Consider the following 17,307-nt stretch of genomic DNA (forward strand, 5'->3'; position numbering starts at 1 on the left):
GAATAATTTAGGAACAATTATTAGAAATCTAAAATGAATATTGAATTAAAAATACTCCAAGAACACAGCCCTATAAATTGAAAAAACTCTTCTCTTAGAATCTGCTCCCAAGAGGATCAATTTTAAATTCCAACTAATCTGATTTTGGGCCTTCTCATGAAAACTTATTTAAATAAACATCAAGTTCATGGTAGTTTTGATGGATACATTGACTTGAGAATAGGAATGCAAGTTTTCAAAACCTCCAGTATTTAATAGAATGTACATTTTTAAAAATTTTAAATAATCAAAAGCTCTTGCTAAAGAAAGGCTGATATCCACCAACAATATTTGCCTTCTGTGATGTTTTATTTTGTACTTTGCCTTTTTTAAAATTATTATTTTTATTTTAAAATATATCTTTACTGATTTCAGAGAGAGGAAAGGAGAGGGGGAGAGAGAGAGAGAGAAACATCAATGATGAGTCATTGATCGAGTCCACAACCTGGGCATGTGCCCTGACCAGGAATCGAACCCTGATCGCCTGGATCCTAGGTCGACGCTCAACCGCTGAGCCACGCCCGGCCGGGCTGTACTTTGCTTTTTAATAAATGTTTTTATTGATTTTTTAGAGAGAGAGGAAGGGAGAGGGAGAGTTAGAAACATGGATCGGCTGCCTACTACACAACCCCTAAACCCCTAGTGGGGATCAAGCCTGCAACCCAGTCATCTTCCCTGACTGGGAATCAAACCAACAACCTCTGTGTACTTTGCTTTGCTAATGTATAATAATAGGTAGAGAAAAAAGTCTAACCCAAACTGTAAGTAGTCAGTAACTAAATTTAATTGAACACGACATTTTTCTGGGAAAGAGAATATTTTACACTCAATTACTTCCCATACCACTGAATGAACCTGAAAGTAGAAAGGGACCTATAGATTGAAAAGGGAACCAAATTGGGCTTTTGAAATGGTATTTTGTTTCTTATAACTTAAACCATTTGTCATCTTAAACAGCACACTATTGATCTTCTTAACCTACACCTGGAAGCCAGGGAAGCCCTTCCCTAATTTTTCTTGCCCCACTCCAGTTCCACTGTCTCTAGTTCCAGTCTCATTCTCCCTCCCTATTATGGTGCTGAGAATTAGGCATCTGAATGTGATGCAGATATTTATTAGCTTCTATATGCAATAATTTGTATACATTACCTGGTGAATGAAATCACAGGCACATTACTATACCCATACTAATTTTCAGTTGTCAAAGAAAGTATAAGAATATTTTACCCTTCTGTTTACAAAGTTAGTAATTATTGGAAACAACCAAGACTCCTTAATAAAAATAGTCATGAATGTGTGTTAGAAAAGCATTGAAGCTGAGAGTACTGCTGCTTTCCAACCTTTCCTAATTGTTTTGTTCTTAAATCTTAAACAGCTTTCTTTTTTGAAACTCTTCTTACCTGCAATTTTACTTTAAAAAATTCAGTTAGACATGTGATATAGAGTTTGCAAGTTTGCAATTCTTTAACCTAATGAAAGTATGATTGTGTTTTCAATACGTTACTACTTAACATTTTGTTTGTTTTGTTTTTGTAGTTTCTTGACCTATTCAGAGTGTTTGAGAAACTTTAAATAAGATGATACATATTTCTATAATTATGTTCATATGTCACAATTAATTTAAAAATTTTTTATTGTTATTTTTCCTTCTTTTTAAAGTTAAAGAAAAACTTACTGCAGATCCTGATAGTGAAATTGCTACAACTAGCCTTCGAGTATCCTTGATGTGCCCTGTAAGTAAAGCAACAAAACATTCTGGGGTGTTTTACTTTTTATAAATTACTAATTTTCCTATAAAAGTAAATGTGGGAATGAATGATATATTATAATAAAATTCTGAACTTTTGTCGTTTTCCCACTCAGGAATCTTCATGATTAAGCATTGTAATTCCAAAGAATGCAAACCTTCAGTCAGTGACTAAGCAAGAAGAGACCTAAAAGGATATTTTATCCTAGGGGAAGAGAGCTTTTAGGTTCAGAATAATGTTACAGTTAATGCTGTAGATAATACACAGCTAATAACCTATAGAGAGAGTTGCTCCTTTTATTAGAATCTAAACTGTAATAAAATTGCTAGGGCCTAGTAAATGCTAATTAATGGTTCTTCTTTAATGAGTTAGAATGTGTGAGATGTCTTAATTCATTTGTAATGTACTTCTAAATTGCACAATAATTTTTACTTCATATCTCCTAACATAGAGACCATGGGGGAGAATCAGTCAGCAACTCAGATACTCCTATGTGCTTGGTACTGAGCTAATTGTGGGAGAAAATACTGAAGACGATAAAACGTTTTCAGAAAGTTAATAGTCTAGTTTGAGAGAGAGAACCAACTCAAATGAAAAAGCAGAAGACTGTACTTACCACATATCATTATGCTATTGGAGTGCCAGAGAAGAGATGGGAAAGGTCAGGAGTAGTGGGCGAAGGCTTCTTTAAAATCAGTACTGTTGCAGGGAACCTTTCCATATGAGAGGGACTTTATATGGAATCAGGAATTTGTAATGTAGTTAGAGGGCATTTGGTGACTAGCCACCATTGTGAGAAATGTACAGGGTGGGGAAAAAGTAGGTTTACAGTTGTATGTGAAACACAGAGTTTATTCTTATATTATTATTAATTAATTATTGTATTTTTTCCTTATGAACAACTCTAAACCGACTTTTGCTTCAGACAGAGAGAAAGAGAAGGGAATAATTTGTCAAGTTCCTATTATGTGCTCCTTATTTAGCTGCCTTAGCAAACCTGTATGGGAGTTGTTCTCATTTTGCAGATGAGGAAACTGAGACTGAAAGATTGGCTAACCCAGCTCACATAGTAGTAACTAGTAGAATAAGGATAGCAATTTTGGTCTTCTGGCATCGTTTCAGTTCTCTTAATAATATACCATATTCTACATTGGGCTAAAATAGAAATACCCTGATTATAAGTCCATCTCTCTACCATCCTGGAAAGTGGTATTTGCAGATATTTTTCTTCTGTAGCTTTATTTTTTAAAATTATCAGTAACTTTAACTTACCTTTATTGAAAAGGAATAGAATTACATGACATTGGGATTGCTTAGAAATTGAGAACCTTTTCCTTGTCAAACCCAGAGGGAAGTCTGTAGTCCCAGCAGGGAAGGATGTTAATGCCCCGAGGTGGTGGCAGAGGCCCTAGAAGGCATGTGCTTGGACCCAGGACCTCCTCTATTCATAAGCTTTGTGCAAGCCAGGCATACATTTTGATCCTTCATATCATATACTTTATATCAATTATGATATCTTCATATTGTAGTTTTTTTTGTACTGATATATGTGAAAAAGTCACCAAGTTATATTATGTTACAAGGTTCAAAATTATATGTATTGCACACTGCCATTCCTGTGAAAATTTTTTTAAAACACTTGATTATGCATGGAATATCTATGAAAGGACATATAAGAGATGGATAACAGTGGTTCTCTAAATAGGGGAACAGGAGAGAAGGAGACATGTTTTCGTTGTATATGGATCTTTTCCTACCTGTGAATTTGTTCCCTTTTTTAAAAAAGTGAAATGATTTTTTAAAAATTATAGGACAGTCAGTGAATACTGATAAAATATATAGCAGTCTTGATGGAATAAATTCTGTTTTGAATTTCCTTTTCATTTTGATCTTGTTTGACCTCTTCAGACTTTTATGACTATTTCCTTTGAGGCTTTGTTTTCCTCTCTGAAATGTTTTCCTGTGTTTTCTTTCTTGCCTGTAGTTAGGGAAGATGAGGCTGACAATCCCATGCCGAGCAGTGACTTGTACACATCTACAGTGTTTTGATGCTGCCCTTTATCTGCAAATGAATGAGAAGAAGCCCACCTGGATTTGTCCCGTGTGTGATAAAAAAGCTGCCTATGAAAGTCTAATTTTAGATGGGTAAATATTAGCTTTGTCTCCATTCATTACAGCCTCATATAAATTCTCCTCTAGCATAAAGTCAAGATGTTTATGTGTTTTCTGCTTTATAATACTCAATCTTATTTTTAAACTGTGATTAGTGGCCCTTTAATCTTTATGATTTCTGTTAGGGGCAAGAGGGAGAATAGTTTCCTTTTCTTCTTGCTGCCCAAGATCATATTTCATAGCCTGTCCTAAAGAGGGGAAAGTCCACTTAGTGATGTCATTTTGCTTGCCTAGAACTTCTTGAAGAGCAACTAGGATTTATGCAGAAATGCGGAGCACGCAAAAGGGTAGATAGAATTGTGATATGCAGCTGGTAAGTTCAAAACTGGGATTCACACCCAGGTTTTTCTGACTCTGGAGTCCAAACCCTAAGCATTATCTCTTATATTCCATAGGTCAGAATTAAGGAAAATGATAACTAATTATCAATAAGTGAGGTACCCGTTTTTTGAATAACACTTTTTAAAAATTGCATATATCATCCGTGCACCAGTATAAGATTTAGAAAATACAGTTAATGAAAAGATTAAAATCATTAGCACTGCATCCTGTGGTGGTGATTTTTGTTATCAATGTAAGATTGAAATCATGCTTTACATACGACTTGCATGTATATTTGATTTTCACTCAATATAGAGTGAAATGTATCTTAGATCTTTAAAGATACTTGTACAACAATTTTTTTAAAAAAATAGTGCTTTTTTTATTGATTTCAGGGATAGGGAGGGAGAGGGAGAAAGAGAAACATCAGTGATGAGAATGATCAATTGGCTGCCTCTTGCACGCCCCCTACTGGGGATTGAGCCCACAACCTGGACATGTGCCCTGACCTGGAATCAAACTGTTACCTCCAGGTTATGGGTTGACTCTCAACCATTGAGCTACACGCGCCAGGCGTACAACAATTTTTTTTTAAGTTTTAAAAGAAAATATAGTAGAGAGGCATGAGACAGTGAAGAACAAGTGGGACTTTCACTTTTCTCATTATAAACTTTTTAAATCTTTTTAACTTATTTTGAAATAATTTTGACTTACAAAGAAGTTGCACCCATAGCACAAAGAGCCTGCCATGTAACTTTGACCGAGGTACATCAGTTGTTAACATTCTATTATATTTATCACGTTCCCTCTTAATACATAGTTATATACACAGTTTTGGTCTATGCATGTGTGTGTGTAGAAAGAAAGAAAGATGATTATTACTGTTTTCAGAATTCTTTTGAACCATTTGAGAATAAGTTGCATATGTCATGCCTCTGCCCATTAATATTTTAGGACATGTTTCCTAAATACTTCATATTCCATTATATGGGTATACTACTAATCATTTAAACATTTTTGTCCATTATTGATCATATTGTTTGCTTCTACTTTTTCTGTTTTAAGTTGCCTTGTGATATGAACGTTTTTGAAGCTTTTTTGTGTATGTCTATGGATTTTCCTTAAGTTCTTAGAAATTGAAATGCTCAAAGAGAAAATATAATTTTAAGGCATTTACTATTGATTATTAAGATGCCTCGTAGGAAGTAGTAAAGTATTTTACTCGTCTAGTAAGTCATTTTACTCTCCTGCCAGTAGTGTATTAGAAACTTGCTACCTCAGTCTTCTTAACCAGTCAGTCATACCATATTAAATTTTATTTTTTAAATGCTGTTGCCAATTTTCTAGTGAAAAGATACCTTATTATTTTGATTTCTGTTTCTTGTAAGAATTATCAGACATTTCTTCATCAATACATTGGCTGTTATAATACCTTTTATGAATTGCTTCTTAATGTTTCTTTTCCTCCCCATTTTTTAATGTGTTTGTTCGTCTTTTACTTACTGATCTATAAGTGGTCATTATATTTTGAGGTTATAAATTTTTGTGTCCACATGTACAAATATATTTTCCCAGTTTGCCTAATTGTATTTATTGTGATATATGTGCCATTCAGAAACTTTGAATTTTTATTTCATCAGGTCTTTCTTTTCATTTTGAATTTCTGTCTTTCATGTGTTTAGACAGTCCCAGAGATTTTATATGTACATTTACTTGTTTTTAGTCAGGTACTTTTAAGATTTTGTTGTTTTATTTCTTTTCAATTGTGCAGTTCTTCATTCCATCATGCTTTCCTTCATAAATTTCTTCAACAAAGTACTTATTAAATACCTGGTTGTTGCTACTACATAGAAATGTAGTTGATTTTAGTATATTGCTCTCGTATCTTGAAACATTACTAAACTCACTTTGTAGTTCTAGTAACTTTATTTTACAGTAACATTTATGAAGAGAGACAGTTTTACTTCTTTTTAATCTGGATGCCTTTTGTGTCTTTGTCTTGCTATCTTGAACTGACTGTGACTAGTCTGTTAACATTATGATTTACGTTGATTGGCTTTCAAATATTAAACTAACCGTGCATTCTGAGGTTAAACCCCAGTTGGCCATGATTTGTTAATCCTTTTTATTTATTGTTGGGTTTGTTTGGCTAAATTCATGAGGAATATTGGTCCTGTTTTCTTTTAATGTCTTTGTCTGGTTTTAGTATCAGAGTAATGCTGGCCTTATACAGTAAGTTGGGAAGTGGTGGTGTTATGTGTCCTCAGATATTTGGTAAATTGCCTAGTGAAGATGCTTGGGCCAGAAATTTTTTTTTTGTGGTAAAGTTTTTAACTACAAATTCAATTTCTTTAACAGACATAGAGCTCCTCAGGGTGTGTATTTCTTTTTAAGTGAGCTTGAGTGTAAGTTTGTCAATTTTATTGACCTTAAAGTACCAGCTTTTTGGTTTCATAGGTTTTTCTCTATTTCATTTGTTTTTGTTTGTTTGTTGTTTCTCATTTCTTGTTTACTTTCACTTTAATTTGTTCTTTGTTTTCTAGTTTCGTTTAGGTAGAAGCTGAGCTTATTTATTTGCATTCTCCTAATCTCCTAAAGATTAGTGCTATAAATTTTCCTCTAAGTATTGTTTTAGGTACATTTCACAAATTTTATTATATTTTTACTTTCATACTAAAAAAATACTTGCTAAAAATGGTCAAAATACTTGCTAATTTGTTTTTATGTTTCTTTGTCTCATGGGTTGTTTCATTTACTTTTTCAAATATTTAAGGATTTTCCAGGTATTTTTCTGATGATTTCAAATTTTATTTTATTTTGGTCTTAGAACATAATTTGTATGCTTAGTTACTTAAATTTACTGAGAGTTATATCTCTATTCTTCCGTCCCCCACCCCTATGATTCTTTTTCCTTGACAATAAGCTTATAAGTTATTTTTTGTATAATAACCTTTATGTTTGCTTATGTATATTTTATGTGTAGTATTGAAGGTTGTTCTTTACTGCAATCTTAGTTATGAGGTGTCTGTTTCTGTTTAGCCACTAATTTTTTAGATGACTCAGTAAGTCACTTAATTCTTTTATTGCCCATTAAAGATCTAAAACCTAGGAGGAAGCGTTATAATAGTTGTCCTAATGTCTGAAGTATTGAAATACCAAAACAAACAAACTGAAGTTAGCATTACTTTTGTCTCCAAGGTAATAAGTATGTATTTGTTATAATTTCACCTTTGAATAAGGCCATTGATTACATTTATCTTCTTAATTGGTTTATAGGCTTTTTATGGAAATTCTCAGTGACTGTTCTGATGTGGATGAGATCAAATTCCAAGAAGATGGCTCTTGGTGTCCAATGAGACCGAAGAAAGAAGCTATGAAAGTATCCAGCCAGCCGTGTACAAAAATAGAAAGTATGTATAGAATGGCAGTAAGGAGCACAGCAGTAAGACTTCTGTAGTATTATCTGTATCGTTAATGCTGAACTACATTTGGAGCTCAGTTTGCTAACTCTATCATCTATTATATATGCAATTTCCCCAACCGATTTTTATTTTTTCCTTAAGAAATTTCCTGAAGTTTATGTACCACCTTATAATCAGCCTTTTTATAGTTATTTTTCATGTGTAAAGTAAATGAAACAATCACCTAAAATTATTTTAATATATGGTGTTTGTTGCAAAGTGAAAAGTTATAAATAACATTTCTATGTACAGTTTTTCAGAATTGTTTTCAGAGTACCTGTTGAGGAAACCCTAAGTGGAGGTGTGGCTAAAGAGGCTACTTCATCCATTAATGGAGGGTAGGGGGAGGTGGTCAAAGGTTAGTTGCTTAAAAAAAAGTGGGAAGGAATTTTACCATTGCCTTGGTTATTTAACTCCCTGCACCTGTCCACACCCAGTGGGGAAACTAAGGGCAGTTTGAGTAATTGAAACCCATAGGTGAACTTAAAGCTTCTTTTTATCTGACGTAGTCTACTCACTACATTTGAGTTTTGTGTTGACTTTAATTAATGATGTAACAATGTAATGGATAATAGATGTTCAGAGTAAGAAGAGAGGAAAAGTAAAGGATTAATGTCAATGTTAATCAGTCTCCTGTGATTATTACTGAATCTGTGGGTGGGATGATCAAGGTTTCCCCTCATTTTTAAGAAAAATAGTGATTTAGTTGATTACTTGCTGTTGCTTTTCCATTATGAACTAGCATTCATTTGCTACAAAATAGATTGCAGGGCATAATATACTTCTATGAAATGGTGAGTTAGCATAAAGTGTATGGACTATCATAACGGCAGAAAGGAGAACCTAGGTGATTAGTAGATAATTGATAAGAAAAGTTTTAATTATGTCTGAATAACAAGTGAGAAGTTTGGGGTTTTTTCAAGGTGAAAATTTTTATCAAGTTCTGGTTTATGGTGAAGAGCCTATGCATTCTTTCACATGAGTACCCTTGCTTTGCTAGAATGGAAGTATCTGATTATGACTGAACATTTCCACATGTCTGTGAATACACAGTGAAACCACATATTCTTGTTCATGGCCAGAGATCAGCCCCCTAATTCCAGATGTCTGTTTATACAATGACTGCTTGCTTGCGGAGACAGCGTGAGCAGCAGGATATGTGCATATCCATTGGTGGTACCAGGGAGATAACTAAGAGCATGTTTGAAGGCAGTTTTTGGCTCTCTGTCAAGGCCTAGAGGTCACCCTGTTTCCCCAGGTTAGTAGTTATTTTATAGAGAGATGTCTGGAATTAGGGAGTTGGTCTCTTTACATAGGACAGAGATGTGACTTTACTGGCTGTGTGTTCTCCCAGGCATGCTGCACAATTAAGATTCCTATGGCTAGAGTTTGTGTCACACCTTTGAATTTTTTTTTGGTGTTCCTTAACATGCAGGTTCAAGTGTCCTCAGTAAGCCTTGTTCAGTGACTATAGCCAATGAGGCAAGCAAGAAGAAAGTGGATGTTATTGACCTAACAATAGAAAGCTCTTCTGATGAAGAGGAAGACCCTCCTGCCAAAAGGAAGTGCATCTTTATGTCAGAAACACAAAGCAGCCCAACCAAAGGGTTTGTTAATTTATAGTTCACTACTGTTTATTACACTTCGAACTAATTGTTACTGGGATAGCTTTGTAAGTCTCTTTGATAGTTGCATAATCATAGAAGGCTATTATAACTTGCCTTTGTTCAGTTGAAATATTTTCAATATTTTAATGAAGAAAATATTCCCATCTTTGGGAAATGAAAGTTGAAATCTTCTCATGTGTAAGTATTTCATATAAGTAGCAAATTTGTCATCACAGACCAACAGAAGGAAGCCTGGTGTATGGAGTGTGGAATTAGGAACCCAACAGTGTGGATTCCAATTTTGATACCATTGCTTACTCATTCTCTGATGTTGGATGAAATGCTTAACTTGCTTGAGCTTCCTTTCTCTGTTCTGTAAAATGGGGTTAAGGAATGCCTACTTCATGAGATTATTTTCAGGTTTAAATAAGATAATGAAAGAACTTAGCCTCAGTGTCAGGCACATGGTAGTTTTTCAATGAAGATTGATTGCCTTCCCTTCTCACCCGCTCCAGGGCAAAATATGGGCAAGTTAAATGCCTTCTAGCTTGTATTCTTTATGATTCATCAGGCAGAAGCCATTGCTGACCTATAATAAGCGACAAGTTTGAGTATTTAGCAATAGGTATTTCTTAGAGATTTTGGAACCTCCAAGAAAGTGGCAAAGGGTTCTCTTGACATCCCATGAACACATTCTTTCAAACTTGGGTGTACTGGTGGTGTCTTTTTGGCCTTTCAGTGCACTTATTTTTTCTAATGGCTTTATTGGGGTATAATTTACATAACATAAAATTCTTCCATCTTAAATATTCAGTTGCACAATTCACTGATTTTAGTAACTTCATAGAGTTGTACAGTCATCGCAATTCAATTATAGAATATTTCCAACACCCAGTAAACTTATGTGTATTTGCAGTTAATCGCTATTTACATCCCAAATCTAGACAGCCATTGATCTTTTTATCTCTATAAATTTGCCTGTTCTAGACATTTTATATAAATGGACAAATGGACTTACTTTTTTTTTTTTTTTATCCTCACCCGAGGATATTTTTTTCCATTGCTTTTCAGAGAGAGAGAAACATCGATTGGTTGCCTCCTGCTCACGCTCTGACCAGGGCTGGGAATGGAGCCTGCAACCAAGGTACGTGGCCTTGGCTGAATCGAACCTGGGACTGACGCTCTACTACTCAGCCAAACTGGCTAGGGCCTAAAATACTTCTATTTCCAGAAGTGATTTACACATCACAGTAAGGATATATATAATTTTTACCCATTTAACCAAATGTGATATTTTTTTTTAGTGGAACAGAAAATGAGAAAAGTATTTCAAGTGAGTTTTTTCTGGAATGCTGATGATTTATTTCTCCTTTCGTAATTTAAATGTTAAACAAAAATGAAAATGTAATTTTGAAACATTTGTTGGAGCAGAGAATCATGGGAATGAACTTAGATGTGGTATTTCCATATTTTACTTTCTAATAATATCCTTTAGAATATGCCTGGAAAACACAGATTTCACAGTATTATAGTTAGATCGGTTTATACCAGGTTGAAGGGTTGTGCATAGTGATGCTGACTCATGAATTTATGTGATCTTGGAGGTTGTCTCTGGTGAATGCCATATGAGGGTCTTCTGTCTGTCTCTCCTTTAGCACATTTTTACCAGTATTTGATGAGGACACGAAACTGGAGGAATGGCATATACATTGGGTGACAATTTGAAATGGCTTATACATGCAAAGAAATAGGGATAGTTCACCCCTATGATCAGCTACCATAGAAACAAGTGTAAGGCTCCTCATCTAGGTTAAAAAGAAAACAAAAGCTAATATTGTAAATATATGGTGGAAATTGAATGTTGCTTTGTCATTAATATGGAGGATACAAAAAATACAGATAAATAATGCATTTCTCTGGATTAAGGATCATTAGGAATTGGTTGCAAAATTGAAACTTTTAATATTTTTATGATCGTAAAGTGAGAAGGGAGCACACGGTGAATTTCAGGTTTTGGGATAACAGTTCAAGTTATTGAATTGTTAACCCATTTTTAGATATTTAAGTCTGGACCAAGTATGATAAATTTAATGATCGAGTACACAGTCTAGAGTACTAATATTCACTATCTAGCAGCATTCTAGCAATTTACCTTTGTGCTGTGATATGAATAAAGCTATAAAACTTAAAAATATATATGTGTACATTGAAATGTATACATACATATGCCTGTGTATTGCCAGTTCTCTGAGGAGGCAATAACAAATGGTAAAAGCTTTTAAAGAATTTTTATAACTTTATAGCATCACACTTCTATACTCTCAGTTTCAGCAGGCATAGCCATTTGCATTTTTCCAAATCCCTGTTATTCCGTATCTATAGTTATATCTGCTCTTTTTTGCACAGGCATTTGACTCATTCACCTTTCTGAATGTGAGCCTTATGAGGATTATGGTTAAAGCAGAAATGTACTCTCAGTACATAATTTGATAATCGTAACAAGTGACTAATTTCACCCATTCTCTACCAAGGTGAATTGGTGTTAATGGTTGCAAAGTTCAGGTAATAGGAATTAACCTATACTCTAGTTCAGGTTTTCAGATGTTTGCTGAGGTTTTATTTATTTTTATTTTTATTTTTTTATTTTTATTTTTTTAATGTTTATTGAATTTTTTGGGTGACATTGGTTAATAACATTATACAAGTTTGAGATGTGCAATTCTTAAGACATCATCTGTATATTGTACTGGGTGTTCACTACCCAAAGTCAAGTCTCTTTCCGTCACCATTTACTCCCCTTTACCTGCCTCCACCTCCCTCCCCCTTCCCCCCTGCTGAGGTTTTAGATGTTGATTTAACAATTTCTACGCTCACTGGATTTTAACATTTTCACATGGTTGTGACTGACATTTTGTATTGGAGAAACAAGGAAAGTTAGTTAATCATTTAAAGTAAAGTTTCATATTATGAGAACAGAACACCCAATAATTAGATGTGACTATGGTGACAGTGTTGGGATGTTGATCTGACTCTTCTACGGATAAAAGTAAAAGGTGGGGGAGGAAAGTGCGTTTTGTTGTTTCCTGTACATCTGATTCAAATTGAGCATTTAAATTTGGGATCAAAAGAAAAGAAAATCTCCAGTGTGAGATGTCAAAAGAAGACAAGGGGGAGCCAGGAGGAAGGTGGGCACGGTATTTATTAATTTATTTTAATAAACCTGAACATTTTCTTTAGGTTTCTTTCCATGTCAGAGAAACAGTAAAAAATCATAGATTAAAATGTATTTTTAAGTAGGAACTTTTAAAAATAAATGAAATCATATATATGTGTGTATGTGTATTGCATGTATGTGTATATACAGGGTGGGGCAAAAGGAGGTTTACAGTTGTGAGTACTTGAAACACAATTTATCCTTGTATTATTTATTAATTATTGTATTTCCCATATGAACAATTGTAAACCTCCTTTTGCCCCACCCTTTTATATATATGTCTTCAAAAACTTGCCTCTTAAATATTTTTAAAAATACAAATAAGATTAATACTGTGAGGCATCCAGAATAATACAAGACACTTTTTAAACTTCCCTTTTCAGCACTAACATACCGATCTCTCTTTTTCTCACTTCCTATGCTCCCTCCCTCAATTTCTGGTACCCATTCCTGTGTGGGAAGTAGGATCATGTGTAACTTGAAAACACTTTCTGCAATTTCTTCTTGTTCTACTTTCATTCCTGTAGAGGATGACTTTTTCAAACTTACAGAAAAAATATGTGCTTTAATACAATGTATTTGCTCTCATCCCAAGTTCTCTCCTCCCCCCTCTAGAGCTTGCCTTTTCCAACATTGTTCACCACCTGTCTATAGTGTTAGTTCTCCAGAAATCATTGGAGGCCAAGAAATCTGATTCTAAGCTAAGCAAACTGCTCTTTGGAAGATGACTTCCTTTCATCTTCACCTACTTCTGGAAAATGTTTTTGAAACACCAGGCTTATATTATTGTCTTAAGCATATTTCCTGTGTCTCCTAAATGGATCTATTTTATTTATTTATTTATTTATTTATTTATTTATTTATTTATTTATTTATTTATTTAATATATCTTTATTGATTTCAGAGAGAGGAAAGGAGGGGGGTAGAGAGATAGAAACATCAATGATGAGAGAGTCATCGATTGGCTGCCTAGCCCGCAACCTGGACATGTGTCCTGACGGAATCGAACCCTGATCTCCTGGATCCTAGGTCAATGTTCAACCACTGAGCCATGCCCGGCTGGGCTGTGGATCTATTTTTAAGATTTCTGAACTCTGACCTATGTTATTTATTCATTTTGTTTTTTAGACTAAGTTGCCAACACAGTCATATATATTTTCCTAGGATGACTTCATTTTGCACATTTTCCAGTGACATTCATATTATTGATATAGTAAAGATCCTCATGTCATAATGCAAATTAGTTTTGGATTTTTCTTTAGGGGATTCAAATGTCTAAATAGGTTGTGATTATTTAAGTAGTTTGAGATTTAAATTGAGGTTATTAAATAGTTTTGTTAGTTTATAGAGTATTAAGAGTGCCATGCAACTATGTTGTTTATTGTTAACTAGTATTTAATAATCTGAGCAATAACAGGAAGTGTTTCAACCAAGAGAAAGGGCATCTAGAGGTCCTACTTTAAGTTTCTGTCGATTTTACTTTCTTCGTCTTTGTTGTAGTCCTTCCCAGCTACAAAATTCTGAGCCTCTCAATAAGCTTATCGTTTTCTGGCAGCATTGTGGTATACTAATGTAATAATGTCCCATGTCCCCAACGACCTCCCTTTCATTTAATAAAGTTTTATTTTTCAAAATGTACAGTTGGTAGAACCTGTTCATAAAACCAGTGCTTTGAAACCAGTTTAATAAGCCCTTCACTGAGGAGCTCCTGAAGGGCTGTGCTGGCCAGGGAATTGCCAATCTTCAGTCTCTCATAGACAACAGCTGGAGTTTTAAGCTTATAGTTGAGAACTTCCTTGCAGAGTTTGTCATATGGTTTTGTCAGACAAGATTAGGTTATTGTGCTTGTTCCAAACTTTGCCTTTGGACCAGTTCTTCTTGGCTTTGCCCCAAGATTGTGCACTGGGTCCTCATCTTTCTTGGCTAATGGCACTTGTCTTCTTGTCATCCTTGGGCAGCATCCTGAAGCTCAGAGAACAGTTGCTACTACTGCAGCCTCACTAAGATGTTGGACAAAAAGCTGGCCACTATCAGCTATAGGGTCCATAATATTGCTTAGTTTCTTCTGTACATTAAAGGTGTTTTTCTTATGAAGTTCTAGTTGTTTACCCTGAGAAAAGACAAAATGAGGGTTAAATTGGAAGAAGGCAGAATTATCTCTTCTTTATTCCTGAACTTAAAAAAAAATGTTTACTTATATTCTTCTTAAAATTAGTTTTAATTATATATACATACACACACATATATATAAAATACCATTTATAAAGTGTTTCTTAAGTGTGTTTAATTTCAAAGTCATAAATCCTCTTAGAAAGGTAGATGTTATGGCAGCCAACATTTTTATTTCTGGCTATTGTATCGTAAATCCTAGTAGTCATCTTTTTAAATTTCCGATTGCTACTTATTGTCAGCAGGTTGGCAGGCTTTAGGATTGGCTTGTTTTGCTTAGGTGATTCCCAGATAAGAGTGGTAATAATTAACACAATTCAAGTTAGAATGGAAGAAATTCCAGTTGAACTATAGCAAGTAGCTTCACTCATAAGTTGCCCTGATTTAAATCAAAACTTAAGAGTCCTCTATTTTATTTCTAAATTTTTAAAATTGAATTTATTGGGGTGACAGTGGTTTGCAAAACCGTACAGGTTTCAAGTGTACAGTTCAATAAAACATTATCTACACCCTATATCGTGTGTCCATTGCCCCAGGCAAAGTTTCTTTTTGTTCCTATTTTCCCCTTCTTTGCCCACCTCCATCTACCCCCCACTCCCTTTCACTCTGCCTATCACCACACTGTCATCAGTGTCTATATGTTATACATCTATGGTTTTTGGTTAATCCCTTAACCTTTTTTCTTCCAACCCCCCCTCCCCTCTGACAGCTGTGAGTCTGTTCCATGTATCTATGCCTTTGTTTCTATTTTGTTCATCAGTTTATTTTGTTCATTAGATTCTATATATAAAGGAGATCATATGGTATTTGTCTTTCTTTGACTGGCTTATTTTATGTAACATAATAATCTCTAGGTCCATCCATGCTGTCACAAAACATATGATTTCCTTTTTTTCTTCTTATGGCTGAGTGGTAGTCCATTGTGTACATAAATGCACCACAGCTTTTTCATCCACTCATCTACTGATGGGCGTTTGGGCTGTTTCTAGACATTAGCTATTATGAATAATGCTGCAGTGAACATAGGGATGCATATACTGTATTTTTCGAATTAGTGTTTTGGGTTTCTAGGGATATATTCTTTTTTTATAGATAAAACTAATATCCGCATATGTTACGCATGTTAATAAAAGCATATATGCAAGTATATTTCTATTTGTGGATGAACATCTTATGTATTACTCCAGCACTGTACATTATGTTTTAATGCTGACTTGCTCTTATACCACAGTTGCTGAGAGCCCACATATGTTCATGTTAAAATGAAGACTGTTAATGAAAGAGGAGAGTAGAGTGGAGTGCTGAGTAGTGAGTAGCTGCCATATAGTTGTGCCAAAACTTAGTGAACTTACCACTGAGAATGTCCAGTAGTACAGCCCTTCTCTCCTGTGAACTAACAGCTAGATTGTTTGTAATTTCCCGTGCTGTTTAAAACAGGGTTCTCATGTATCAGCCATCTTCTGTAAGGGTGCCCAGTGTGACTTCGGTTGATCCTGCTGCTATTCCGCCTTCATTAACAGACTACTCAGTACCATTCCACCACACGCCAATATCAAGCATGTCATCAGATTTGCCAGGTATGTGAAGAGTTGTTTTGTTGTTCCTATCAAGTTTTATCATTTATTTTTAATCTTAATCTGTGGAGCAAATAGAATTTTAAAATTTTAAATAGAAGTGTTAAGGAAATTTGAAAGCTTTATATAAAGGTAGTGTTTGTTTTAATATATTCAATGCCTATCATTTCAACTACAGAGCAGATAGAGATTCTCGATAATAGAAAATATAGTAGGATAGTAGGAAATTTTTTAGAATTTGTTTTTCTTCATAGAGAATTTGTACTCAGAGGCTTTTTCTTGGTTTATTTATTATGCAAACTTCACAGGTTAGGGAGAGAGTATTTTCTCATACTCTTCTTGGTAGCCCATCACAACTTAGAATATGCTGGTCTACTGTGGGGTGAATGTTGCCTACAGCTTTATCTTGTGGATTTTCCCCCCTATAAAAATAAGATCTACCAGCTCTTTCCCTAGAGCACTGATTAATATTTGGGGACATCTTTTATATGTATATTAACTCAACATTTAAAAAATTCAAGGCTGCTTGAATTACCTTAGTACCAAGTAGACTTGTGCAACCAAGGCCGTATTATAAATTTAACCTCCCCTCCTTCTTCCCTCTCTGTATAGCCAATGTAGTTTTTTTTTGGTTTTTAAAAAAGTACATGTTTTTATTGATTTCAGAGAGAGGAAGAGGGGTGGAGAGAGAGAGAAACATCAATGATGAGAGAGAATCATTGATAGGCTGCCTCCTGCATGCCCCCTACCAGGGACTGAGCCCACAACCTGGGCATGTGCCCTGACTGGGAATTGAACTGTGACCTCCAGGTTCACGGGTCAACGTTTAACCACTGGGCCACACTGGCCAGGCTATAGCCAATGTTCTCTCAAATGTGAGCAGATTAGAACCTCTTAATATTCATGACTTCCCTTCTCTCTAAAGGGCACTTTTAGTGGAATACAATTCCCTCCAATTGTTAATTTTTTCTCTAGATTTCTGAAGTTAATTTTGACCCTTTC

General features: G+C 34.7%; 1 protein-coding gene across 6 annotated transcripts in view; it reads left to right on the forward strand.

Annotated features, from left to right (window-relative positions):
- PIAS2 (protein inhibitor of activated STAT 2) overlaps positions 1-17,307 on the forward strand; it is a 73,921-nt gene that overhangs the window by 46,053 nt on the left and 10,561 nt on the right. For all 6 annotated transcript variants that reach the window (XM_081148427.1, XM_081148428.1, XM_081148431.1 and 3 more), the window contains 5 exons: positions 1,699-1,772; positions 3,772-3,932; positions 7,557-7,690; positions 9,177-9,348; positions 16,169-16,308. In XM_081148427.1, the coding sequence (XP_081004553.1) occupies positions 1,699-1,772; positions 3,772-3,932; positions 7,557-7,690; positions 9,177-9,348; positions 16,169-16,308 (681 nt within the window). The remainder of the gene's footprint in view (positions 1-1,698; positions 1,773-3,771; positions 3,933-7,556; positions 7,691-9,176; positions 9,349-16,168; positions 16,309-17,307) is intronic.

This window comes from Miniopterus schreibersii (genome assembly GCF_964146895.1).
Source record: "Miniopterus schreibersii genome assembly, chromosome: 10".
Classification (NCBI taxonomy): Eukaryota; Metazoa; Chordata; class Mammalia; order Chiroptera; family Miniopteridae; genus Miniopterus; species Miniopterus schreibersii.